The sequence below is a fragment of the Beauveria bassiana genome (assembly GCF_000280675.1).
Source record: "Beauveria bassiana ARSEF 2860 unplaced genomic scaffold BBA_S00004, whole genome shotgun sequence".
In the NCBI taxonomy this organism is placed as follows: domain Eukaryota; kingdom Fungi; phylum Ascomycota; class Sordariomycetes; order Hypocreales; family Cordycipitaceae; genus Beauveria; species Beauveria bassiana.
In genome coordinates this window covers 1,155,397-1,180,581 of record NW_007930839.1, presented here as the reverse complement: position 1 = coordinate 1,180,581, position 25,185 = coordinate 1,155,397, and the positions used below count along the sequence as shown (strand labels likewise).

Here is a 25,185-nt window from a genome sequence, read left to right as displayed (position 1 = left end):
CAAGACGGCCAGCACCGTCTTTGTCTTGTACAACCGCCGCAAATTTTTCAGCAACCAGTCACTCATTCTACGTGTCCTTCACTCCTACCCGCCCATGATCTAAACGCATAGTTTCCTTGCACTTTTGAGCCGCCATGCCTCCAAAGCGCAAGAGATCTGATAGACCCTCGGGCGGCGAAACCGGCCGGCCTTCACCGCATAGGCCTGCAGAGATGGTTATGGGTCATCATGAACGAGATGACGGCAATAATAGAGGCCGTGGCCGAACCCGTGGAGCCTCTGGCCGCCGCGACTCATCCCATGTTCACGGCCGAAACGGACCACACGGCCAACCAAATCCTCAGCCGTCGCCCACTCGCCAACGACAAGGTTCTGGCCCGCAGCATCCTTCCTCGCAGGCCTCGAGACAACGTACGGCCAGCACACCGTCGTCCCCTGTCAAGCCTGCTCCGATGCATCCTCCCTCCGAGTCCTCCACCGCTTCCGCGCGTCCACGACAACAGCGACGAGAATCCCAGACTCTCAAGCCGCCAAAGCCTTCCAACTATTATTTTGACATAATAACAGATGAGCAACTGGCAAATTGGGCGGCCGCTGGAAGAGATCATGTCGTCTCTCGCGGTGCTCAGGCGCGCGATGACATCGATGTCGTCGAGCTATCCAGCCTACTTCAGGAGTTTATTCATGCCGTCTTGGCTGGTAAGCTGTCGCCCGAGGAAGCAGGTGCTTGCGTTAAGGAAATAATCGGTGAGGAGAACACAGAAGTGATCAAGGACTCCTTGAAGTTTCTCCCTCATACCTTGTTCCTCGATTCGCTTGCCATTGTCATGGACAATGACTCTGACCTTTACCAACCAATCTTACGTCAATTCCTCATGTCTACGGGCGTTTCCACTGCGCTTATGCGACAGATTCTAGATGCGCCTATTCTGCAACAGCTTGGCCTGATTCGTGATACTTTTGCCAGACTGGGCGTTCGCCAGGCGACCAACCTCCTCTATCGCCAAGCCAACTACAATCTGCTCAGGGAGGAGTCAGAGGGCTACTCAAAACTCATTACTGAGCTCTTCACCACGAGTAGTGTTCCTCCACCCCCTCCAGAGCTTGCACAACACACCTTCGAAAGAGTCAAGGCCTTGATAGGGACTTTTGACCTGGATGTTGGGAGAGTTCTGGACGTTACTCTCGACGTTGCCGCCGCTGTCCTGATCAAGCAGTACAAGTTCTTTGTTAAGTTCTTGAGAGTCAGCTCGTGGTGGCCGCGCTCGCAGGTTAAACTCAACTCCACCGCTTACTCGGCTGGCCTTCCAACCTGGGCACACCCCGACTACTCAGATTGGGTGACCAGTCCCCAAGACGAGGAAGTCAATGCCGAAGCCAAACAATTACGCGATGTTGAGTTCTGGAATCGAGCAAGAGACATCCATCTGGCCGCGTTTTTCGAGCTGGGGGGTCGGCAGGTGCCTGAGCAAGCCATCCAAACAGCTCTAATCGCAAATGCGGAAAACAACCAGGATGGCTCCTTGGATCTTGAGCAGCAATGGATCAAAGAAACCAATACTTTGCCTCCCCCAGGCAACCGCGTTGCTGCTCAATTACTTGGATTCAAGCTTCGATTTTACAATTCGGAGCTTCGGGCAGAAGCTGATGTCCTTCCAGCCAATCTGCTGTACCTCGCCGCTCTGCTGGTCAAGGTCGGTTTCATCTCTCTCATAGACCTGTACCCACACCTCTCGCCTGCGGATGACAAGATGGAGGAAGTCAGAGAGCAGGAGCTGAAGAAAAAGGAGGAGGAAGAGCGCGCTTCCAGGGGAGGGGGAATGAATGCTCTTCTCATGGCTGGTGTATTGCCACAGGGTGATGATGATAACCCGAACGCGGTACGCAAGGAGGTTCCTAAGAAGACCGAAGCCGAGACGAAGCAGGCCGCCGAGCAGGCTCAGGAAGCTAAGCCGCAGCTACCAGAGCCCCTAGAGCAAAAAGTATCCTTTTTGACGCAACTTTTGACTATCGGTGCAATCCCGGAGTCATTATTTATCTTGGGCCGCTTCCCTTGGATACCAGAGACCTTCCCCGATGTTCTGAGCCGAATTCATCGCATCCTGAACGTTTCGGTTGACAAAGTCTACAACGCCAGCAAACCTACATCGATCACTGACATAACATGCCCTACAAAATTTGTGCCTGATTTGGATCAAACTGGTATTCCAAAGGGCACCGTCAAACTGACTCGTCTCCCTGTCAAAAAGATTTGGCGTTGGCCATTCCCCGATAAGTTCGACACCAACGAAAATCAGACATATCGCTTCTACTGGGATGAGTGGTCAGACCACATCCCCGTCTGTCAGACGGTTGATGATGTATTCACCCTTTGTAGCACATTTCTGAACATCTCTGGTGTCTGCATCGGCAAGGATGAGGTGCTGCTTTCCAAGCTTGCCAGCATTGGTAGCATGAGCCTGACCCAAGATGGCTCGGAGGAAAATTTGAAGAGATGGCATGACCTGCTGAAGAGACTTCTTCTCCCCGCTCTCAGTCACACCAAGGCCAACGCCGCGGTTGTAAATGCAATCTGGGATCTTCTCAAGCTGTACCCGACCACAACTCGCTATGCCCTCTATGCCGAGTGGTTCGAGGGACAGACTTCCCGACTTCCTGCGATGCGTACAGCATTTGCCAGAGCCATAGCAGAAACGAGAGGCACGATGAAGCGTGTCTCTTTGACGAACCTAGGCGAAATGGCAAAGCAACTGGCCAAGACCAGCTACTCCTCGCCGGGCATTGTTTTCCGAGTGGCTTTCGAGCAGCTGGAGTCATATCCCAATCTCATCGAGGCGTTTGTGGAATGCGCCAAGTACTTTACAGACTTGTCCTATGACGTCTTGGTCTGGTCGCTAATGAACTCGCTCGGCAAGTCGAGAAGCCGAACGCAGGCTGACCACGCTCTGACAACCAGCAAATGGCTCCAAGCTCTGTCCAAATTTACTGGCAGAGTATTTCGCCGATACTCTCTGCTTAACGCCATCCCCGTTCTCCTCTACGTCAACGACCAATTGTTCCACGGCAATTCGACAGATCTCATCATCCTCAAAGAGCTCATGTCTTCTATGGGCGGCATTGTGGACTTGATTGACTTTACGGACTATCAAATATTGTCCATGGCAGGCTTTCCCTCTCTACGCAAACACACTCTCATGCGCGGTGGGGACAAGAGATACGACAACATCAAGAGCTCGAAACGGCTCATCGAAGCTCTGACTGAGTCAGGGCTTGCCGCGCGTCTGCTAGTCAATCTAGCGCAGTACCGACAGGCAACGATTTTTCGGGTTCCCGAAGGTGAAGCGCACCTCAAGTTTCTTTCCTCGGTCATTGACGTTTCGCATCAAACCCTCATTCAATATCTCGACTTCTTGTGGAACAACATGGAGCAGCCCGACTTTGACAGTATCGTGCCTTCGATACCTGACTTGATGCAGACCTACGGCCTCGACGTTGGCCTGGCTTTTCTCATTGGCCGGGCTAGCTTATCACAGCGAGTTTTCCACTGGAATATGGAGGACCCTGAGGCAACCAAGGGTGCCCCCGTCCAGATTGACAAAGACGGCGACTTGGCGATGGTGGAGAAGGCTGCCGCTGATGATTCTGTACCCGAGCTGGCTGTGGCGATTGACCAGAACCAAGCTCAAATTGCCCAGATTAGTGCTTCGCTACAGCCACTCACCAATGCCGTCAAGGCAAGCGCGCGACCCGAAGTTTGGGACAAGATAACACCCGAACTCGCCACGACATTTTGGGCTCTCCAGCTTGGTGACATCTACTGTCCAGCCGACATCTACAAGACGGAGGCGGACCGCCTCAAGGCCGAGGAGTCTGCACTTCTTCGTGACCGGAGCGATATGTCACGTCGCGGTCAAGAGCTGCGCACCGAAAAACGAAAGGAGCTCACCCAAACACAAATCAATCTTCTGGAGGATCGCAAGAAGCATGTCAAGACGCAGGCCAACTGGACCAAATACCTCACGAATCTGTTTCAAGAGTCATTTCGGCCCACGGCCAAGGCAGATGCCATATCCGATGTGCTCCTTGAGCAGTGCATCTTGCCTCGCGTGCTGATTTCGCCCGCCGACACCGAGTATACTTTTCGTTTCATCAAATCGCTGCACGACAATAACGCCCCGGGTTTCAAGCTCATGTCGCTATACAACCGACTCTTTCACGCCAACCGTTTGCGAACACTCATTTTCACATGTAGCGTTCGTGAGGCCGAATATTTAGGACGCTTTCTGAAGCTCATCCTCGAGGACCTCTCCATATGGCACAAGAATGCCCCGGCGTCTGGTGGCAAGAACGTCAAGAATGCCCAGAAAGCGCTTGGTGCATACGAGACGGAAGGGATTGGTCCTCGCGACAACGGGCGCCGTGGCTTCGCCCTTACACTGGACGACCAGGGCAAGCCTTTGACATTCGTGGAGCACGCCCAATTCAGAGATTTGCTGTTTGGCTGGCACAAGAATTTGAATAGCGCACTGAAGTCTTGTCTGGGCGGTAGCGAATGGATGCACATCCGGAATGCTCTTACGGTGCTTAAGTCTGTGGTTGACTTTTTCCCAGCGATTGATTTTATGGCTTCACAATTTTCGGCACAGTTGCAGAAGATCACGCAGCAGGAAGCCGCGCAAAAAACGGCACCCGAAGACGAGCTCGGAGGGCGCGTGGACCTATCTGTTGCCGCACAGGGTGCTCTGTCGGAGCTACAGCGGAGGAAATCAAAGTGGGTTCTGGTGCAGGTTTTCCGTACCAATGCGGATGTCGGCACAAAGACGAATGACAGGGCTGCTGCCTCGGCTCTGCGTGCCACAGCATCAGACTTTAAACCCGGGGTCGCCAAGATCAACGCATCTAGAACTGGAGAAGAGGAGGATGGCGAAGTCCAGGATTCGAAGCAAAAGAAGCTTGTCGCCGCGGCAGGCGGTCCTGGGAGAGATAACTTGCCTGCCAGACCATCAAGGGGTGGTCGTGAAGCAGGAAAGGAAGAAGTGTCTACTTCGGGCCAATCGCGCTCTTCAACGCCTAAAACAGCGCCGAAAGGGGATAGAGGATACAATCTTCCAGACAGGCCTAATCTTCCCACGCGTCCGGATGTGCCTATTCCGGGTCACTACACGCCAGAACGATTTAATCAGTCGCGCGGCCACGAAAGACGCGATGGTAGAGAAGGGAGAGAGAGCAGAGAGGGTCGCAACCAGCGCGAGCCGCGTGAAGGCCGGGAAGGTCGCGAGTCACTTGATAGCCGACCGGGTCGTAACGAGCGGGACCGGCAGAGAGATGGTGCTAGTGTGGATGCCAGCAAGTCGAGAGAGCGGGAGCGACAACCGCGCAACACTAGAGGTGGAGGCGAGGACGAACCGAAAGCTCCATCGCCAGCTCCGCAAGCCGGGCAGGCAGAACCGATGATGAACCCTCAGCGTGCAGCATTGTTTGCCAAAGAAGAGAATGCCAAGCCGCCACGTAGCGGACCAGAACCGGATCGGTCCAAGTCTCGACGACCAGAACAAGCCAGCGGCACAGACAATGTAAACCCCGAAAGAGCGGCGCTGCTGGATCTACGTGATGATAAATCGTCGGGCCGTTCCAGCCGAAACGATGGTCGCGACCGTGATCGGGACCGAAGTGGGCGAAATCAGTCACCTCGACATGAAAGTCGCCACGGCGAGCAAAGCACCACCGGAACACCTAGCAACTTTGACGAGAGGCACGGGCGCATCCACGTAGCTGATCATCGACCTCCAGGTCGCAGTCGGGACCGCTCGCCAGGCATGTCTGGTTCTTTTCGCAATGATAAGGGTGCTGATCGCTCAGAGGCGTTCTACGGAGCTCCTCGGGGGCTTGAGGCAGAAAAGCGCCACCACTCGGGGTACCAAGATCCCAACTATGGCAGACTGAACCCTGTTCCCCAGGGACCAGAAACGCCGTCGGGACCTCGACCACGAGGTCGCGGTGCAGCCAGAGGGGGGCACGCTACCCCTACCGGCCCTGCGGTTCATCAAGATAGTCGCGCTACGTTGTCGGACCAAAATTTGACGCCGACGACGGAACGTCTACCACCCTCGGGTCCGGCATCAGTACGCGGCTGGCGCGCGGGGTACGAGGCCAGCACGCCAGGATCAGCACCATCTACACATGACGGCCCGACAAGAAAGCAAGGTGGATCCAATGGCGAGGCAGCTGGGGCTCCAAGCGGTATGCACCCGGACCGTCTGGCCGCGATCGACAACAAGTCAGCACAGGGGCCGCAGCCACCTCCACCGCCACCTCCAGGCCCCCCGCCGAGTCACAACCGTGGCGGAGAAGGCAACATTCCCACTGGACCCTCAGCAGCGTCGGACAGACATAGGGGTGGTCGTCGACAGCTAGCGGGTATCAATAGCGCTCTGCAGCAGGGCTCTATGGACAATATGGGTCGTGGCAGTAACAATAACAACAACAATAACAGCAGCCACGGCAGACATAACCCGTCTCGGCAGATGCTGGGAGGCAACTCGGATGCGCAGGTGCTTGCGGGTGGAACGCAGCCGTCAACGCCTGGGCAAGAACATGGGCGGTGGATGGACGCTCCCAAGGGCCCGTCTAATGGCGACGGGAGCGGTCGAGACCAGAGCCGAGGGTACCGAGACAACAATCGCGAGCGGTCGGGACGATCCGGGCGACCGCGCAGCCATGAGCGGGACGGCAAGAGCGGTGGAGGCCACGGTGAGCACCGCGATCGACGGTCCATGGGCGGCCATGGCGGCAGTAGCGAGCAACAAGGACCGCGCGGGCCGGGGGCCGGACCAGACTGGCCTGGTCATGCCGGCAATAACGTCAACCGAGGAGGCGTGGGCCGTGGAAGCGGCGGATCGAGAACGGACGATCGCGGACACCGCGAGGACCGGGGACGCAAGAGACGCAGCGAGGAGGGAGCGGGCACTGCGCCGAATGAGAGGGGAGAAAAGCGAGCGAGAAGATGAAGAGGTGAATGGCTGGACAGTGAAATTGGGCAAAATTTGATGAAAAGAATATGTAAAGGGAAGAACTAAGGCCAAAATTGTATTATTACGAAAAAAACAAGACGGCGACAGCTTGGAGCAGGAGAGGAAACAGCAGAGCAAGGGCGATTTTTTCATATACAAGAATGCTTGCGGCGTTGGTACGGGCATGTGGACTATTTACTACTAAATTCTCATTTCTTTTTTGTGTCTATGACGGCTTTTTTGCGGTGATGTGCAGGGCGTCGACAGCGTGTATCAAAGGAGATTATTTTGAAAAAGATGGTAAATGACGTACTTGGATTGGCGTATGAGTGTATAATAGAGTGTGAAAATATCTAGCATATTTTTCTCTCTTTCTCAACTTTTCAAAGAGGTGTAATTACTCACCACATGGATGGATATGTCTTGGCGGACAAACCGTTGCAGGGCAAGGTGGACAGTTCTTGATTACAATGACATGTATGATGTTGCACAGCCACGATTCGGGTTTGAGAGGGTGAAACGAGCTCTGTGTTGGTCCGACGGAAAGACGGCGGAAATAAGAGGATCTGGAAGTGTTCAACACCTTTTCGAAAATAAATCCCCCAGCCATGGTCGTTTCCCTCGGATTCCTGTGAATGGCCAGATATCGGATTGGATGAGGCGGTGCACGTCAAAGGGGACGTGGGTGTGTGGGGGGAGGGCTTATGGCAGAGTGCGTGCAACGTTATTGCCGTGGGCAAAGCCCACTAATAAGCTGAGAGCCTGGGAGCCAAGAGCTTGGCGGCCCGGTGAGAGATTTGGAGGCTTATTAATAGGTAGGGCGCAGTGGTTCAATGAAGAAGAAGAAGAGAGGGAGATGGAGATGGAATAAGAAACATGATTCGGATCTTGAAGAAACCGTTTTCACGTCTTGCACCCTTTTGGCAACACTTCTTAATACATAGGTGAGACGTCACGGAAAGACTGTATTACAAACAAGGTGGCTGTGCGTCCTCATGCGCTATGCGACCATCGCTTTGTAGTGTCAGACAAAGCAAGTGAGTAGGTGTAAAGATGAAAAGGGCAACGAACAAGGCATGGAAGTATAGAGAGTTTACATGGGCTTTTTTAGTTCTTTTCATCCTGTTGGTTTTTTTTTTTTTTTTTGAAAGCGATATTGCCTACTGGCTCACTCGTGTCGGACGAGATGAATCCAAGTTTAGACACGGGGTACAGGCGCTATACTTGTAAATGCTGCCAGCCAAGGCCCAGCTTACAGGTGTCTTACAAGTCCCCTCAGGTACACCCGCCCACCCGTCGGCCCGCTCATCGTGGGCTGGAGAACTGGCTGTAACGCGCCATGCCGACCCTGACGATGCCTTGGCCGTCCCAAAAGCCTCCCTCTAGCCCTCCCTCTCCCTCTCTGCCAACTCTTCCTACTCCCACCATCTGACCAATATACGTTTTTCTCTTTCCTTGTTTCTTTGTCTCTCGTGATCTTTTTTTTCTCTCCTCATTCACACGATACAACGCTTCTCATCGGCATTTCTCACGGCTTTTTGTTGTTTCTTTTTTTTTTTTTTCATGACATCCGTCTGGTCCGCCCCAATCATCGCCCTCCCAATCGCCAAGTCGCCCTTCCCGGCCGGCGCCCAGCTGCGCAACGACGACCCAAGCCGATCCGAATAGACCTCCTAGCATTCTTGTTTGCTCAACATTTTCTCCCCCGCCCCGATTGCAACAACAGCTCTCTTTTCTTTTCCACCTATGGCAAACGGTTCTTTGAGAGACACCGTCCATTCGATCATCAGGTGGCCGTTGCACGAAACGCGCGGCACAAAAACTCTATAGATACCTGCATAACGGCGACTCGCCCGCCACCGCCAAACTTCCTCGTCGAATTTGGCAAAAATAGCTGCAACTCTGGCTCGACGCCCGACTCCTTGTTACACGTTGCTTTGATGCGTCACCGCTTTCACCGACCCGTTGAGTAATCCCCTCTCGACTGCACCCGCCCCTCCGTCCACCGCCGACCACGACGACATACCTCTCTGCGCCCACATTGAGCTGCCTTCCTCCCCAATCTATCGGCAGCACGCAACGCGCGCCATCGCGTAAACGGCTGGCCTCGCTGCTAGCTTGTCACCTCCAACAAGATGAATCTAACGTGTAACAACACGTTGGAGCATCTGATCAGTACGTACCGCCGCCAGCCCCCTCAACCTCACCCTCGGCAAGCTAATGCGCCCCTCAGTCGAGCCCGGCTCCGAAATCGAACTTGTCGGCGGCCTCATCTTTCACGAGCTGGCCCGCATCATCGGCGCAGCATGCACACTCATCGCCGTCCTCCTCAGCATGTACCTCGCCTGGATGCACGCCCTCCACTACACCAAGCCCCGTGAGCAGCGATAGTGAGCTTCACCCGCCGCCGCCTGCCTTGCGCTCTGGAGATCCCAGAACTAATATCTTGCAGCATCATCCGTATCCTCTTCATGGTCCCCGTCTATGCCATCTCCTCCTTTCTACAGATCCAATGGTACCGTCACGCCATTTACTTCCAGGTTATTTCCGACTGCTACGAGGCCTTTGCCATTGCCTCCTTTTTCGCTCTGCTCTGTCACTATTGCGCCCCGGACCTGCACTCCCAAAAAGACTTCTTCCGCGAGATGCGGCCCATCAAGCCCTGGATCATGCCCGTCAACTGGTTTGCCGCCTGCTGCGGCGGCCAGCGCGGTCCCTGGCGCACCCCCAAAAGCGGCCTCACTTGGTTCAACATCAACTGGATCGGTGTTTATCACTACTGCTTTGTCCGCGTCGCCATGACCGTTTCCGCCGTCGTCTCTCAGTACTTTGAAAAGTACTGCGAAAGCTCCAACAACCCCGTCTTTGCTCACATTTGGGTATGCCAAGCTTGCAGCTCTCAAGTTCATACTCGTTCACCAGCGCCGACTAACCTGCCTTCTAGATCATTGTACTCAACGCTCTCGCCGTTACCGTTGCGATGTTTTGCCTGATTCAAGTCTACGTCCAGCTGAAAGAGGCTCTCAAGGAGCAGAAACTCCTCATCAAAATTGTTGCCATCAAACTCGTCGTCTTCCTATCTTTCTGGCAAGCTTCTGCCATTTCCGTAGGCACCTCGACTCTGCACATTGTTCACACCAACAAGGTCCTTGCCTATCCCGACATCAAGGTTGGTATTCCCGCTCTCTTGCTCTGTATCGAAATGGCCATCTTTGCATTGCTTCATCTGTGGGCTTTCCCGTACAAGCCCTACACCCACGAAGGCGCCACCCCGCGCTTCTACCCGAGTCCCGATTTGCAAAAAGGCGGCAACAGGGGCGTTGCCAACGAGCTCGAGCGCCCCCAAGGCGGCTTCCTGGGTTTCGCCGCCATTTGGGACGCCCTGAACATTTGGGACTTTATCAAGGCCTTCGGCCGCGGTGTCCGCTGGCTCTTTTGCGGCGTTCGCCGCCGCAAGGAAGACATAAGCTACCGCCGCCAAGACGCCCACGACATGGACAACCTCGACGAGCACAAGCGCGGTGCTCCCTCCACCTACCACGCGTACCGGCCCGGCACCGCCACCATGCAAGAGGAGGGGCAGCAAAAGCCCTTTGTCGGCGCGAGCCCCCACACTATTAACCAGAACCCCTACGGTAAGCCGCCCGCACGCCCGGCTCGCGAAGACGAGGTTGCAGTGGCCGTCGGGAGCGGCGAGGAGAGCGCCGGCCTCATGCAGCACGCCCAGACCAATCCGCACTCGCGTCCCATGGGGGGTACCGACTCTCGAAATAGCTCCCCACCGCGTACCCAAGTTCACGAGCCCTACCTGCAGGCATACGAAGGCAGCCACCGCTACAATGACAGCGCGACACCGCAGCAACATCCCCACGCGCAGCGGCCCAGCGGACAGCCGACACCCTGGCAGCAGGACCCTTTTGCCTCGCAGCAGCAACAGCAACAGTATTATCACCAAGGCGAGCAGCATGGAGTCATTGGCCAGGCCATCTGGGAGCCCCCTTATCCCCGCTAGGGTCGTTGACTTTACACAAACAATTCCATGTATGCTGTGTTAGATTTTGATTTGTTTTAGCGACTTTTTTCCACTTGACGATTTCAATTCCCCCTTTATTTGTTTCTTCTATCTTTTTCTCTTGATGACATGCATCATTACCATTTCGGGATTATTCATTTTCCATTTTATACTGCTGTTGCTTTGGCAGCAGAATTGGTTGGGCTGAGAAGGCCAGGCCAGGCCGGTTGCCTTTGTTGAGGATACCCCAAGAAGACGGACGGGCGGACGAAAATCTTTTATTGTTTTTGTGTTTTGGTTTTGTTTTGTTGTTACTTGGCCAGTCATGTAGCCAAGGCGAAATCAAGGAGACGTGGTTCGACGTAGAAGAAGAGTGAAGTACAACAATATAAACACGTTGAAATGATAATGTTTTTCCTCCAGTATCGACCGTCTTTTTTCTTTCAGTATCGACTACATTATTCTTTTGGTCATGATTTGCTGGCCCTTGGATTTTTCACCACAGGTCGTTTGCGCGACAACTACAAATCCATCTAATTATATCTAGCGTAGTAGTTTTTTTTTTTTATCTTGTAATTTTCTACATGATGAAAATTCGATCTAAGTGATATATTAGAGAATTAATCTAAACCTAGATAATTACTAGTTTAATAACTTATTATACAAATAAATGTAACTAAACTAGTCTATTAAAAAACCTACGAGACTTATATTAGTTGCATAACTAATAGTAGTCTGGTTTATATAATTTACAAGTACAAGGGAGTATGAGTAAATAAATATACTTGAAAAAAGTAGGGTGTTTATAGGTTACCTACTAGTTACTTGTACTGATCCTAAACTTTTCTCTAACTCTACCTAGTGCTAAGCAGTTGATTACCGAAAGCGGCAGCCATAAATTACACGCGACCAATAAGCGAACCTGGGCCGGCCGGCCGGCAAAGCCCAGCCCGGCGGCGTCCCATTCATTGCATGTAGCGCGTTTTTCGTAACATCTGGCTCTGAATCCCCTCTAAATGATTTGACCGGATGTTCGATGGAATTTAGTGTAGCCGGGCGAGGCAAAAGCCAATGACTGCAATAGCACAAGCCGTCGTCAACTGCCATTTCCACGTAAAAACGTCTTTGGCCCATTGCATCCAGGATCTCACAGCTTTCCTTCGCCGTTCGTTGATGCGGGCAACGTGAACAAACTTGTACGTTTGATGCTTGCAATCCGCCGCCCTGTCGTCGGTAGAAGTAAACTGGACCAAGGTGTCGTTGCGCTGCAGGCAGCATAACGTGCCTCTGCCGTTGCAGTTGTCGGGCCTGTACAGGGGATCCTCCCGAAGGCGACGAATCAGCGACTCGTGGAGGACGGCATCGTGTGGCATGTCGCGAGGGCGGCCCTTGTTGAGGGGGAAGCGGACGTTTTCCCATAGCGGTTTGATCTCGGTCCAGCGTAATTCCCAACGGCAGATGATGGGCAAATACTCTTTTTTTTGTTACACTTAGTTAGTTTCAAAATCTCTCTTCAAAAGTAGGGAAAAGCGCGCTGGTAGATAGGTATCTCTCAAGTTTTACGTACCCATGAACCTCCATAGGAGCACTTTGAAAAAGCTTGTGCCTCGGCCAAACGAGAGCGAGTCATGCACAAATCCCCCTATTGCAAACCGTTTTTCCTCGTTGAACCATGCTTCGAATCTCTCCTTGAAGCGTTTGACGTTGGGATTCCATTTCACCGCGGTCAGGGGGTTTTGTTGATCTACGAGCTCGAGCTCGTGAATCATCCATGCCAGCGGGACATCACTCATCTGCAAGTCGTCAGCGCCTACGTCAGGGCTGGGTCCCTTTGGCTTCCAGGATTTCCAAAGTCTCTTGATCTGGTGCTTCCACGAGGCCGAACGCTGCCAGAGCATCTTGTTCTCGGTCGCAGCAGCCTTGTCTTCTCCTCCACCAGCGGGCCAGCCGCCGCCCACGTCGCCGTGACACCCTGGGAACCAGACCTCCTTGATGTCTTCGCTGTCGTCATTCTTCGTATCCCGGATATCCTGGGCGAGGAGCGCAGCTTTAAACTTGACGCGGCGCTCATCGACCGCTACTGCGTGTCGGACATAGTGCGCGGTGCCAACCACTTCGATGGGGATGGGCGCCTTGCGCTCCAAGACGGCAACGGAGCTGACGCAATCCCAGATGCCGAGGAAGAAGACCTTGATGTTCTCACCCTTGCCGTCCTTGCCTTTTTCTTCTCGGCAAAAGGTGTGGCTAAAGGCCTTTAGCTCGTCAAAGGCCTCATTGGGTCCTCCGCTACTAGTAGAGTTGTCGCCATTCAGGAGTGGTTGGCTCTCGTCCTGGAGCCGCTCCTCTCGAACTTCCTCCAGTGTCCTAACATCGATGAGCTCCACGGGATCCTCGGCTGTCATGGCCGCCTTGAGGTGCTTAAGAGGGAGGAGAACTTTGTTAAGCTTCTTCCCCAGGCTGGTGCTCGTGGGCTGGTCAGCTGGATTGGCTGCTATAAGCTGGTCCACTGGGATGGATGCCTTGAGCTGGTCAATGGAGATGGATGCCTTGAGCTGGTCAACCGTCATTGTCGTGGCTGCCTTGAGCTGGTCAGCTGGCATGGCTGCCTTGAGCTGGTCCACCGTCATGGCTTCCTTGAGCTGGTCAACCGAGATGGCTGACATGAGCTGGTCAGCTGTCGTGGCTGCCTTGAGCTGGTCATCCGGGATGGCTTCCTTGAGCTGCTTGACTGTCATGGCTTCTTTGAGCTGGTCAACCGGGACGGCTTTCATGAGTTGCTCAAGAGTTGTGGCGTTTTTGAGTTGCTCTTTTTGCTCAACCGTGCGATCTTTGAGCTGCCCTGACAAGTAGCGCTGGTAAAGGAGGAATGCAAAGGGAACCATTTCCTCGTTACCCTTGCAGAGCAGGCCGACGGTATGAATCATGCGCGCCAGGAATTTGGCCGTGTAAGCGCCGCGACTGAACCCAAATATGTAGATCTTGGCTCCCTTTTTTTTTAAAAAAAAAAAAGCTCTGGGGTTAGTGACAAAACAATGCTATGAAATGATACGGGACTTTATTTTACCGATGTGTAATAACGCATTAAAAATCGATACCCGGCCATGACATGCGCGTCAAACGTCGTAGCAAATCCCTGATCGATGGTCTGTGAAATGGAACTCCGCATCTCACCAAGCCATGACTTGTTTACGGATGTCTCATTGACATCATACGTGCCGATGCCAGCTGAGAGAGGGAGATCGATGAGCGACGAAAGATGGCTCAGGCAAAAAAGGAAGACTCACCCTGGTAATAATGGTATTGTTTAGGGTAAGTTCGATCCAGCATGCTCAACAGTTTGACAACATTGGTATCTGCGTTGGATCCGCTAAAAGTGTTTCCAGTGCCATCGAAGCAGAGGATGAGCCTATGGACCTCTTTGGGCGGCTTGGAGCTCTTGGAGCCATGGCCGTCTTGCGCGGAGCTCATGGTGATGGGGGAAAAAGTAGAAGAGTTCAAAAGTCGGTAAATCTCCCCAACCAGACAGAATTTGGTTCAGATTTTCGCTCGCAGATATACTTTTTTGAGAGCCCGACAGCTCTTTTTGTTAGATAATCTGCTTTATTAGCAAAAAAGTATCACCACCCTTTAGTATTTCTGCCATTGCGATTATCCAGTCGACAGAGCGGGGGTCAGTGATTCAGCTGTGCACAGGTAAGTCATTCAGCTGCGCTGGGTGAGACTACATAGTCAGACGATTAGACGGCATACCCGGGTCAGTAATTCGGCTGCATAGCCGAGTGAGGCTGCAAAGGCGAGAACTGCACATTTGGGCGAGACTGCATAGTTGGGCGAGACTGCATAAATAGGCGAGACTGCATACATGGGCGAGACTGCATAGTCGGGTGAGACTGCATAGTATATTGGCCTGCATAGTCAGGTGAGCAGATTGATGCATATTCAGGTGAGTAGATTTATGCATAGTTTAGTGGGGTATATTGGACGGCATATTTCAGCTAAGGGATTGCCCGCCACAGTCAGATAAGTAGTAGATTGTTGCACAGTTCAAGGAGTATATTGGCCTGTATAGTCGGGTGAGTAGATTGGACGGCATATATTCAGCTGAGTAATTGCCCGCCACAGACAGGTGTGTAGAATACTGTACAGTTCAGTGAAGTATATTGGCCTGTATTCTTCCGTGAGTGATTGCACTGCTGTTAGACCTCTCTCATTCATCCAGTTCTGTCGTCTCTGTGGACCAAACCAACTGGTGTCTCGTTGACTACAACGAGCTCTCTGTTCGAGACTAGGTCAATAGTCAACAGCATCGCTTAGCTACAGTCACCATTGCTAGCATGTATGCAGATAGAAGTAGTGTGTAGATTATTGATTCCTCTTGCCAGCTGAAACTGTCGGCGACTTATATTGACGTGCATTAGGCACGTGCAACGTTGGCGCATTCAACAACGGCCGTGCCGTAATAGACGTGAAACCTGCACAGTTCGCGGAATGGATTGCTACTATTAGTTTTACTAACGATAATTATCGTCAAAGGCGGCTATAAGTCTACATTTTATACGGTTAATAATGATGTTATAAGTTGGGGTAGATGGCTGCTTTATTAATACAAGTGCTATTATATAAATAAATTGGGGCCTTTCTGGCTCCTAGCTAATGGGATTTCTGTATTTGACTGCGTCCCTTAATATACGCGTATAAACAGCTGCATAGTTGGATGAAAGTAGATTGGCCTGCATAGTCGGTTGAAGTGATTGGACTGTTATCTTCTGGCTAGCAAAGCAACTCTTCGAGCACCTGTTTCACGGGGCTTGTCAGTCGGCGTGGCCGTGATACCTGTCAGGATATCAGCTATAGGGGGAGGGGAAAAGAAAGTAGTGTGTGTGATGAAGAGAGAGAGTGAGTGATATGTGACGACTTTGTTGTGGCTTGGTGGGATGAATGGTCGTCCGTGAGGCTTTCTGGCTTGTGCTTAGCTATTGCGTGTTATTTTTTCTCCTCTATCCAGGGTATTTAAATCGTCCCGTATCAAAGTCTGGCGAATCGTTTATTCCATCTCCTTCAATGTCATCTCTCATCTACAACATCATTTACCAGCACCATGCCGTTTGACGAGAAATATCAAGCCGGTGAGTCGTACGGCGACGCACCCACCACGGCTTCTCAACCCAGCGATGTCGGCGAAATTGTCAAGGCCATTCTCAAAGACTACGTCGGTGCACGTAATGCGGCAACTCCGTCGGAGCTCACAGGCCTAGTCCAGAGTTTAAGCAGTAAAGAGCCTTCTGATGACAGGAAGGGGTGAGTTTTTCTTTACCACCATCAGAAGTGGGAGAGGATGAAACTGCTGACCTCTTCCCCCCCCCCCCCCCCCCCAGCAACACCGAGTTGATGATTGATATCCTCACCAAGCTTCCGGCAACGTCACAGGTCAGGCAGTATCTCACCAACAAGCTCATCGACTCCCTGTGGAACAACCTCCAGCACCCGCCTCTCAGCTACGTCGGCGGTGACGCCAAATATGAGGTCGTCAACAGCAAGGAGGAGGCGGCGGGTGCCAACCATGGTCCCAACACAGATGATGACATCATCACCTTTGAGTCGCCCGGCACCGGCATCCTTCTCCGCCAGGTCTTCTCGGGCGCCTCAAACGACGCCCATCAGTATCGGACGCCGGATGGCAGCTACAACAACATTGTCTCGCCCCAACTCGGCAGCGCCGGCTCGCCCTACGCCAAGTCGGTCCGGAGCTCGAAGCGTCTCCACGGGGTGAGGCCCGACGCCGGCCAGCTCTTTGATCTCCTCATGGCCCGCCAGGAGGGAGGCTTCAAGGAGAACCAGGCCGGCATCTCGTCGATGCTCTTTTACCACGCCTCCATCATCATCCACGACATCTTCCGGACCAGCCGCACCGACACCAACAAGTCGGACACGTCCTCGTACCTGGACCTGGCACCCCTCTACGGGTCGACGCTGCGCGAACAGCTTCAAGTCCGCACCCTAAGAGAGGGCAAGCTGAAGCCCGACACCTTTCACGAGAAGCGTCTCCTCGGCCAGCCTGCCGGAGTCAACGTCATGCTGGTGCTGTACAACCGCCTGCACAACTACGTGGCCGAGGTGCTCCTCAAGATCAACGAGTTGGGCCGCTTCACGCTCGACTGCGCGGCCGACGCGAGCCCCGAGGAGCGGGCCAAGGCGGCGGCGAAGCAGGACCACCACCTATTCAACACGGCCCGGCTCATCGTCTGCGGCATGTACGCCTCCATTGCGCTGGGCGACTACCTCTGCGCCATCATGAACCTCCACCACTCCGACACGGACTGGTCTCTGGATCCTCGCGCCGAGATTGGCAAGCACTACGATGGCGAGGGCGTCCCGCGCGGCGTCGGCAACATGGTCAGCGTCGAGTTCAACCTGCTCTACCGCTTCCACTCGTGCATCTCCAAAAAGGACGAGCGCTGGATCAACGACTTCTTCCTCAAGCTCTTCCCGGGCCGCCGCGTCGAGGACCTGGAAAACGTCGGGCTGGCCGAGCTCGGCAAGGCGCTGTTCGAGTTTGAGAAGAGCATCCCCGCGGAGCCGAGCGAGCGCACCTTTGACGGCCTGAAGCGCCAGGCCAACGGGCGCTTCCGGGACCAGGACCTCGTCCGCATCCTCGAGGAGGCCATGGAGGACCCCGCGGGCTCCTTTGGCCCGCACATGGTCCCCAAGGCGCTCCGGATCGTCGAGATCCAGGGCATCATCCAGGCGCGCAGGTGGGGGTGCGCCTCGCTCAACGAGTTTCGCGAGTTCTTTGGCCTCAAGCGCTACGGCAAGTTTAGCGACATTACGTCGGACGAGGAGGTTGCCCACCGCCTCGAGAAGCTGTACACGCACCCGGACATGGTCGAGATGTATCCCGGCATGATGATTGAGGACATTAAGCCGCCGCGCAACCCGGGCGCCGGCATCTGCCCGACCTACACCGTTGGGCGCGCCGTGCTTGCCGACGCCATCACGCTCGTCCGGTCCGACAGGTTTCTGACCGTCGACTTTACCGTCTCCAGCCTCACCGCCTGGGGCATGAACGAGGTGACGGGGGACCCCAAGACGCTCGGCGGCTCCATGCTGTACAAGCTCATCCAGAGGGGCGTCCCCGGCTGGTTCCCCTTTAATTCCATCGCCGTCATGCAGCCCATGTACACCAAAAAGGCCAACATTGAGATTGCAGAGGAGCTCGGCACCCTGGAGCAGTACTCGCTCGAGCCCGCCAAGCCGCCCAAGCTGCCCGTCGTCATCTCCACGGCGGCCGGCATCAAGCAGGTCCTCGGCAACCCCGACACCTTTCCCCTCGGCTGGGGCGAGGTCCTCAAGAACATCTTTTACGGCAAGCGGGACGTCGGCTGGTTCATGCTGGCCGGCACCGAGCCCCGCAACATTGACCACCGCAACAAGTCGGCCGAGGCCTTTGGCAAGCTCCCGAACCTGCAGCAGGCCATCTACCAGATGATTGAGCGCGTCGGCGCCGACCTCCTCGCCAAGGCCGACTTTACGGTGCAGGGGGGCGTCCACCAGATTGACCTCATCCGCGACGTGGCCATTCCCGTCAACACGCAGTACACGGCCGACCTGTTCTACATGGACTTAAGGACCGATGAGAACCCGGAAGGGAAGCTCTCGGTCGCGGAGCTCTACAAGTCCATGGTCAACCTGCGCATCTGGGCCACCAACAACACCGACTCGGCCGAGGCGTGGAACCGCCGCCGCCGCGCCAACGAGGGCGCCCAGGTCATCATCGACTCGACGCGCCCGCTCGTCGACGAGGTCGTCAGGAGCCGCGGCTTCGGCCTCGGCCTCTCCTCCGCCCTGCACAAGAGATTCGGCAGGCAGGCCTCTCTCAAGGAAGGGTCCCTCCGCTCCCTCGGCCTCAAGTTTGTGGAAACCCTCCTGGGCCAGGGCGCCACGGCTGAAAACGTCGTCGACCAGCTTTGGCTCCAGGCTTTTGGAGAGATTGGCGTTCTCGTTACCACTGTAAGTACAATCTAACCTTTTGTTCTCTGTCTCTCTCTCTCTCCCGGTGGGACTTTGCTGAACCAGCTATTTTTTTCAAGTTTTACGAAATCATGGAGTTCTTCCTCCGCCCAGAGAACAAATCCATCTGGACCCAAGTCGAAAACTTGGCAAAGGAAGGTAATCTGACCAAGCTCTCCACCTACGTCGCCGAGGCGCAGCGTCTCACCAGCCCCTTTCGTGTCATCCGTTACCCAAAAACGGCAACTGAAGTCGAGGGCAAGAAAGTCGACCAGAATAATGTGCTCATTGTGAACATTGTAAGTCCCCCCCCCCCCCTTCCCTTTCCTGTCATCATCATCATCATCATCAGCTCCTCCCAGAGACTCGCTGACGTGGAAATATCCAAGGCCGCCGCAGGTCGGGACCCGGCAAATGTCCCCAACGCCGACAAGTTTGACCCGACACGCAAGCAGCCAGAGCTCAGCGGCTACAGCTTCGGCCAGCATGAATGCTTGGGGAGACACATGGCCATAACATTCCTGACCGGCCTGGTCAAGCTTACCGCTGGCCTGAAGAATCTCCGCAGAGCAGCACCAGGTACGCTGGGAGATGTCAAGACCATCAGCGTCGGCGCCGAGGACAGGATTTACCTCAACGACAGCTGGTCCTACTTTGGATTCAACACCAGCAGTAAGTGCCTCTCTCTCTCTTTTTTTTTTCTCTTGTTCAATCATTTGAAGTTTACTCCAAAAGTTTTCAAATGTAGAATGCTAACTCTCGGGCAGATTGGAAGGTGCAATTTGACGGCTACAATTAGTCATTGTGTGTTAATAAAAGGCTACATTTTTTTTTCTCCAACAAAAATATAAGCTGAGCCCAATTCAAAATATCCGTAAAAAGAAAAAAATTCAGGTAACAAAATAGCACTTGAGTTTTCAACATGATAGCCAAAGCACACAGCCGTTTTATGTATTTTACTGTTCAGTCCTGCTAGAGATGGTCACTATCGCCTGCATGGTAAACTTTGTCGGTTGCGGTTCTGGGCTGGCCATTCACTCATGAGCAATGAGCGACTGAAGAAGCAGATTTGCCATCTCGCTCTGCTTGCCTACTTGCATCAGACCGTCTCGCATCATCAATTTTTTTTTTCGACATCATACCTGAAGCACAAAAGTATGCTTACGAACTTCATTGTACGATTTCAAATGCACCGTACATGAGTGGCGACTCCTATCCCAGCCCGCCGCCAGGCATATTCCTTCATCCTGGGCTATACAGTGGACAAGAGAGGCATTTCTCTTCCGGCCCGGCCACACCACCGGGGGGGATACTTAGCTAGTCCCCCAATGCTCTTGCGGCTTGAGAAAGAGCTAGTCTATGCACCGAGATGACCTCTTCTCACCTATCCCAGCCACGAGCGCGAGCGCGATCCTGGGCACGTATTTAAATGGCCAAGGAAATGACTTCCGGTGGCCTTGGCGCTGTCTACTCGCACTGTGTCGTTTCTATCTAGACACTCTTTGCCTCGGACCAACTAGGCGTTACATCAAGCTACATGCAGTAGGGTTCCAAAAGTCCATCACCACGATAGAATTGATACTAGATACACCTCTAACACTCCTTAATATCTCTACCTTGAAAAGTAATGAAAGCATAAAAAAATGGGTACATCATGAAATAGTAAAGTATTCATATTCTCAAGGAAAAATTAACTTATTGATGCACACATCAGGCCTAAATTAACCATTCTTCCGCGCTAGTTCTTGCCGCCGCCGCCGCCGCCGCCAGCTACGGGGAACGAGTACGGCCCGAATCTCGGTGAGATAAGCCGTGCACCGCATCGGGGAAGCCACGCGAACCGAGGTGTCGTTCCCCTTTGACAATATTGGCAATGTTCCCTAGGCTTGCTCAAGATGTACACAAGGGAAAAAGTAACCATCCATCTTATGTTACGACGGTGCAACAACAATCAGGCTTACAGTTTCAAGCCCCCCCCCCCCCAAAATGAATGTGCAATGTACTGTATTTCGCTATCAAATACGACACACAATTATACTTCCTCCTCATGCTTCCTGTTCAATGACCCCTTGTCTTGCCGATCCTCTTGTTCCTATGTACAACTTGAATTGCAAAACAAGAAATGAAGCGTAAAAAAAAAAAAAAAAGACAAAGACATCCATACTCATAGACCAAAAGGGTCAAGATCCCCATGTCCCTAGCCGCTAGGCGAGTCCTCTTGTTTGTAATTGTTCGAGGCTCTCAATGCAAAATCATAAAAACGAAACATTTCAAAGTACAAGCACACGCTGTGTTCAAGCGACCGATTATTCTGCTTCAACATCAATGACCTCGCAGTCGTGAGCGAATTGACCAGCGAATCGAGCCATGCCCAAGTTCCTTCCTTCTCTATCCAAGAAAAAAATGCTGTGATGCTCCCAGAGCACAACAGGGCCCTGATAAATGACGCGAGGCAGCTGCGCAAAGTCGTCCTTGCGCCGTATCCAAATCAGCGTACATGGGTTCGCTTTCTCAAAATAACATGCGACAGTCTGGCGACCACTGAGTCCAAATCATGTACATCGTCATGGCGGGGTCCTTTCTACATCATGTCCGAAACTGGTCTCGACAGTCTTTGCGAATGTGAGCCTTATTTTGGGCCAATGCAGAGGACCACCAATCGTCTGAGGAGCGACAAGGCTCACGAGTCGGGGTCTGGATTCGTCGCTCTCAACACCTTGGGCTGCTGGATACGTCTCATATAATCGTGGTCGTCACGCAGCGTGTTGATGCTCTCGGCGCTACCGTTTTGGCGCGAGTATAGGCCCTGCTTAAACGGGTCCATCCTAGGGTCAGCTTGTAGCATACTATTGCGGTGACCAGCCGAGCCCGGAGAAGCGGCGGAGCCCGCTATGCTCAGGTCCTGCTGATGAGAGCCTAGTCTGCCGCGAGAGCTACCGCGCACACTAGGATCGTCTCTGAACTCGCCATTGTCTGTCGTCTGATTGCGGCGACGCAGCAGGAACCAGATGAGCACGCCGACGAGGGCGATTGCGGCGATGGAGCCAATAACAATGCCGGCAATAGCACCACCAGCGATGCCAGAGCTGCTGGAGCTGCTAGTAGGGGAAGGTCTGTTCTCTTGACTGCTATCACCGACACTGGTTGGCATCACAATGATGGTGGTGACCTTACCGCCGACCGTCACAGTTGAGGTGACGCTACTCGAGGCTGATGTCTAGAGCAATATTTGTTAGCGTGAGGACAATAAGTAAGAGCTGGTGGAAGATATAGAGAGGCTGTGGGCAACGCCCAACATTGGAGACGTGCAGTGCAAGGTGTCGTCACTTGACGCTCAATTTGACAGCTTTTATAGAGCGACACGGCGTGCACCATGGTTTGATGCGTATGCGCAGCGAGCTTGTCATCAATTTCTCTGCGCCGTCACAAGATGTGTACATCACTTGGTGTATACAATGGACAGTCTCGATATCACGTCGTGGAAATCGGCGAGCATTGGCATTTGGCCCAAGAGGCTGACGCATTTGCTTCAAGGGATCGTTACAGGGGTCGGCATACAGATGAAGAGCTCGACTGCGTCAAGGACGTAGACGATGAGGTACTCGAGGAAGACGTCGATTCCTGGACTCTTTGATTACTACCCCTGCCAATACCAACTTGTGGTCCAGGCCTGAGAAAACACGGGAGTGATCATGATAGGGGATTACGGGCGAGCGTCTCAAATTAGACGATGGAGTGTGGACACAGAGAGGGATGATTGGGAAGAGGAAGACAGGCTAAGAGACAATTAAAGACTTACAGGTTTGGAGCTGGTGGAAGACGAGGAAGACGAAGAAGGCGAGGAAGATGAGGAAGACGTGGAAGAAGAGGAGCCGCTATCGCTGGAACCTTTGGTGCCAGATGGCTGAGGGCCGAGACTGAGATAGCCAAAGGTGTCCTTGTTCTTGCCGCCGCAGAACTCGAAAGGGTAGCCGAGACAGGGAAAGTTGCAGTCCTTGTTATCAACAACATTGCCCTTGGCAGGCTCATAGTTGGAGCACCAGCAGTTCTCGTGCGAAGTGATGGCATAAACGTAGCTGCCGCGGCAGTAATCCGAGCAGAGGCCGTTGCTTTGGAGGTTTGAAGTGTCTAGGTAAGGATGTTAGCGGCGTGGAAGGAAACGACGTTTTACGATGAGGCATGGCGATGTGAAACGTACTGCTGCTGCCAGATGCCGTGTTGTAGTCGGCGCAGATGCTGATGTCGAGAGCGTGGGCAAAGCGGGTAAAAGCCGATACGGCCAGCGCAATTCTGGCCGTTCTTGTGAAAATAGACATTGTAATAATTTTGTTGGAGAAGATTAAGTTGATGCAAAACGAGGTCGATTTCGAAGGGTGGTCAAGAGTCCTAGGCCATGACAATGGTGGTCAAAATGGGGTGATGGGGTTGCTGAAACGCACGAGCGAGCGTGGGGAGAAACAGGTCGGGGAAAGCGGCCGTATGCAAGCGCACGAGTTGTCAAAGATGCAGAAGCGAGAAGCACGCTCAGGTTTCGCAAGAAATCAGCAACAATGACCGCTGTGACGACAAGAAGACGCAGCCAAGGTCGTGATGTACAAGTCGCTCAGGGTCGGTCGGTAGTGGATCAAGGCGACGATTACACGACAGGGAGCTTGTTTTGTTATCGTGGAGGAGCGTCTAGATTGGGCAAGACACGCGGCGCGGGTGGTGATGGGCGACAAGTCGGGCAATTTCTCGTGGCGGCGAGTAGAGGAGATGAATGGGCAATCTTGCGTGTGCTGGAATGCTGAATGGTCGAGAGTGCCGGTGCACGGGGAGAGCCTTGTCTGTGGCTAGCAGTGCTACTGTTTGAGAGTAAGGTGAAGCGTCAGGCCGAGCTAAGACGCCTAAAATGCTCCCTCACGAGATTCAAAAGAGGTGAATGATGACGGTGGGAGGGCAAGTGGCAAGGCGAAAAGAAGCACGTTTGCCTGGTGCCTTTGGTGGTGGTGAGAATGGGAAGAGGAGGAGCGAGATTTTTGGTGAATGAATGGATTGATCCAGGCTTGGGAGGAAGGATGGGCAGCGGAGCCTTGCTTGGGCTGTCTGGGCTGGGCTGGACTAAATTTACTTGGTTGGCTTACTTGATTTAGCAAGTTGACAGTGGGCAGCAGGGAAAAAAGGAGAGACGACAGGAAGCGAGGAAGCGAGGAAGCTGCAGGTGAGATTGTCCCGGGCTACAGTCTACAGATTGGATAATACAGCACAAACATGGCAAGAGCTGCTGGCATGTCGAGACGCAGACAATGGACGTTTGTTGCGTTTGTCGATACCACAACAACCAGTTGCTGCCACTGACGAAATAATAAATACTATCGTGATACCTTGAATTTATTCCAGGTCACAGGCCATGGTCAAGGCCCACCACAGCGCTCAACACGCCATATTGACTACCAGTGCCTGCACGGAGTACGACAAGGTCAAACACGAGATTTAACCAGGCAACAAGCGAGCAAGAAACACTCACAAACCCGCTGCCAATATTCAAATAATCCTCTGTAATAACAAAAGTCCATCTATGTGGATCGCCCGCGACTGAACAACTGGGGCTGCCTTGATTTCTCGGCCGGACAGGCCAATATGGACATTTTCTTGTCAGCTAGGCAAGGACTTGTACCGGGTACATTGCTCGAGCAAGTGGCCCCTGTAATATTAACTGCCCCAAACTCTAATAATACCAGCATCAGTATTCGTGTTTAGAGCGCGTCTTTTTTACCCTCTTCTTATTCTTTTCTTCTTCGTTTTTAATCCTGCAGGTTTTTACATGATCACTGACTTGATCGTCACTTTCTCAATACCTAATCGAATTATACCCATCGCTGCTTGTTTACTTGTCCCATTTACTAATCATCATATCACGGTACTCAACTGAACTCTTGACGCCAGCTCGCCAACTCGGCGCCATGCGTTGGTCAATGCGGCGCCACCCCCAGCACGGGCACTGTAGCGGAACCCCCTGGTCGCGTCGGACGGGGCCGTCACTCGTGCCGAGCCATGTATGTACCTGATACTTTGCTCTCACCAAGTTCCTTTCCTTCTTATCGCCAAGCTGTGCTCGTCTGCAGCCAAATCCACCCGTCTCGCCAACGTACGACGCGATTGCCAAAAGAAAAAAGT

At 53.3% G+C, this 25,185-nt stretch overlaps 5 protein-coding genes across 5 annotated transcripts; 3 read left to right on the top strand and 2 right to left on the bottom strand.

Moving 5' to 3' along the window:
- Nucleotides 1-134: 134 nt before the first annotated feature.
- BBA_02158 (THO complex subunit 2) lies at nucleotides 135-7,007 on the top strand (the record flags this gene model as incomplete). Its single annotated transcript, XM_008597255.1, has 1 exon — nucleotides 135-7,007. The coding sequence occupies one exon, from the start codon at nucleotides 135-137 to the stop codon at nucleotides 7,005-7,007; it is 6,873 nt and encodes a 2,290-aa protein (XP_008595477.1).
- A 2,138-nt stretch (nucleotides 7,008-9,145) lies between these two features.
- On the top strand, nucleotides 9,146-11,022 carry BBA_02157 (DUF300 domain protein, putative; the record flags this gene model as incomplete). The annotated part of the gene is made up of 4 exons (XM_008597254.1): nucleotides 9,146-9,185; nucleotides 9,244-9,400; nucleotides 9,463-9,889; nucleotides 9,955-11,022. 4 exons carry the CDS (start codon nucleotides 9,146-9,148, stop codon nucleotides 11,020-11,022), a joined length of 1,692 nt encoding a protein of 563 aa, XP_008595476.1.
- A 1,043-nt stretch (nucleotides 11,023-12,065) lies between these two features.
- On the bottom strand, nucleotides 12,066-14,490 carry BBA_02156 (sporulation associated protein; the record flags this gene model as incomplete). Its single annotated transcript, XM_008597253.1, has 4 exons — nucleotides 12,066-12,496; nucleotides 12,590-13,980; nucleotides 14,118-14,247; nucleotides 14,307-14,490. 4 exons carry the CDS (start codon nucleotides 14,488-14,490, stop codon nucleotides 12,066-12,068), a joined length of 2,136 nt encoding a protein of 711 aa, XP_008595475.1.
- Nucleotides 14,491-16,120: 1,630 nt separating this feature from the next.
- BBA_02155 (Cytochrome P450 CYP6003A1) lies at nucleotides 16,121-19,828 on the top strand (the record flags this gene model as incomplete). Its single annotated transcript, XM_008597252.1, has 5 exons — nucleotides 16,121-16,320; nucleotides 16,398-19,029; nucleotides 19,110-19,328; nucleotides 19,419-19,701; nucleotides 19,797-19,828. The coding sequence occupies 5 exons, from the start codon at nucleotides 16,121-16,123 to the stop codon at nucleotides 19,826-19,828; spliced, it is 3,366 nt and encodes a 1,121-aa protein (XP_008595474.1).
- Nucleotides 19,829-21,709: 1,881 nt separating this feature from the next.
- BBA_02154 (WSC domain-containing protein) lies at nucleotides 21,710-23,345 on the bottom strand (the record flags this gene model as incomplete). The annotated part of the gene is made up of 3 exons (XM_008597251.1): nucleotides 21,710-22,246; nucleotides 22,829-23,157; nucleotides 23,228-23,345. 3 exons carry the CDS (start codon nucleotides 23,343-23,345, stop codon nucleotides 21,710-21,712), a joined length of 984 nt encoding a protein of 327 aa, XP_008595473.1.
- Nucleotides 23,346-25,185: the final 1,840 nt, after the last annotated feature.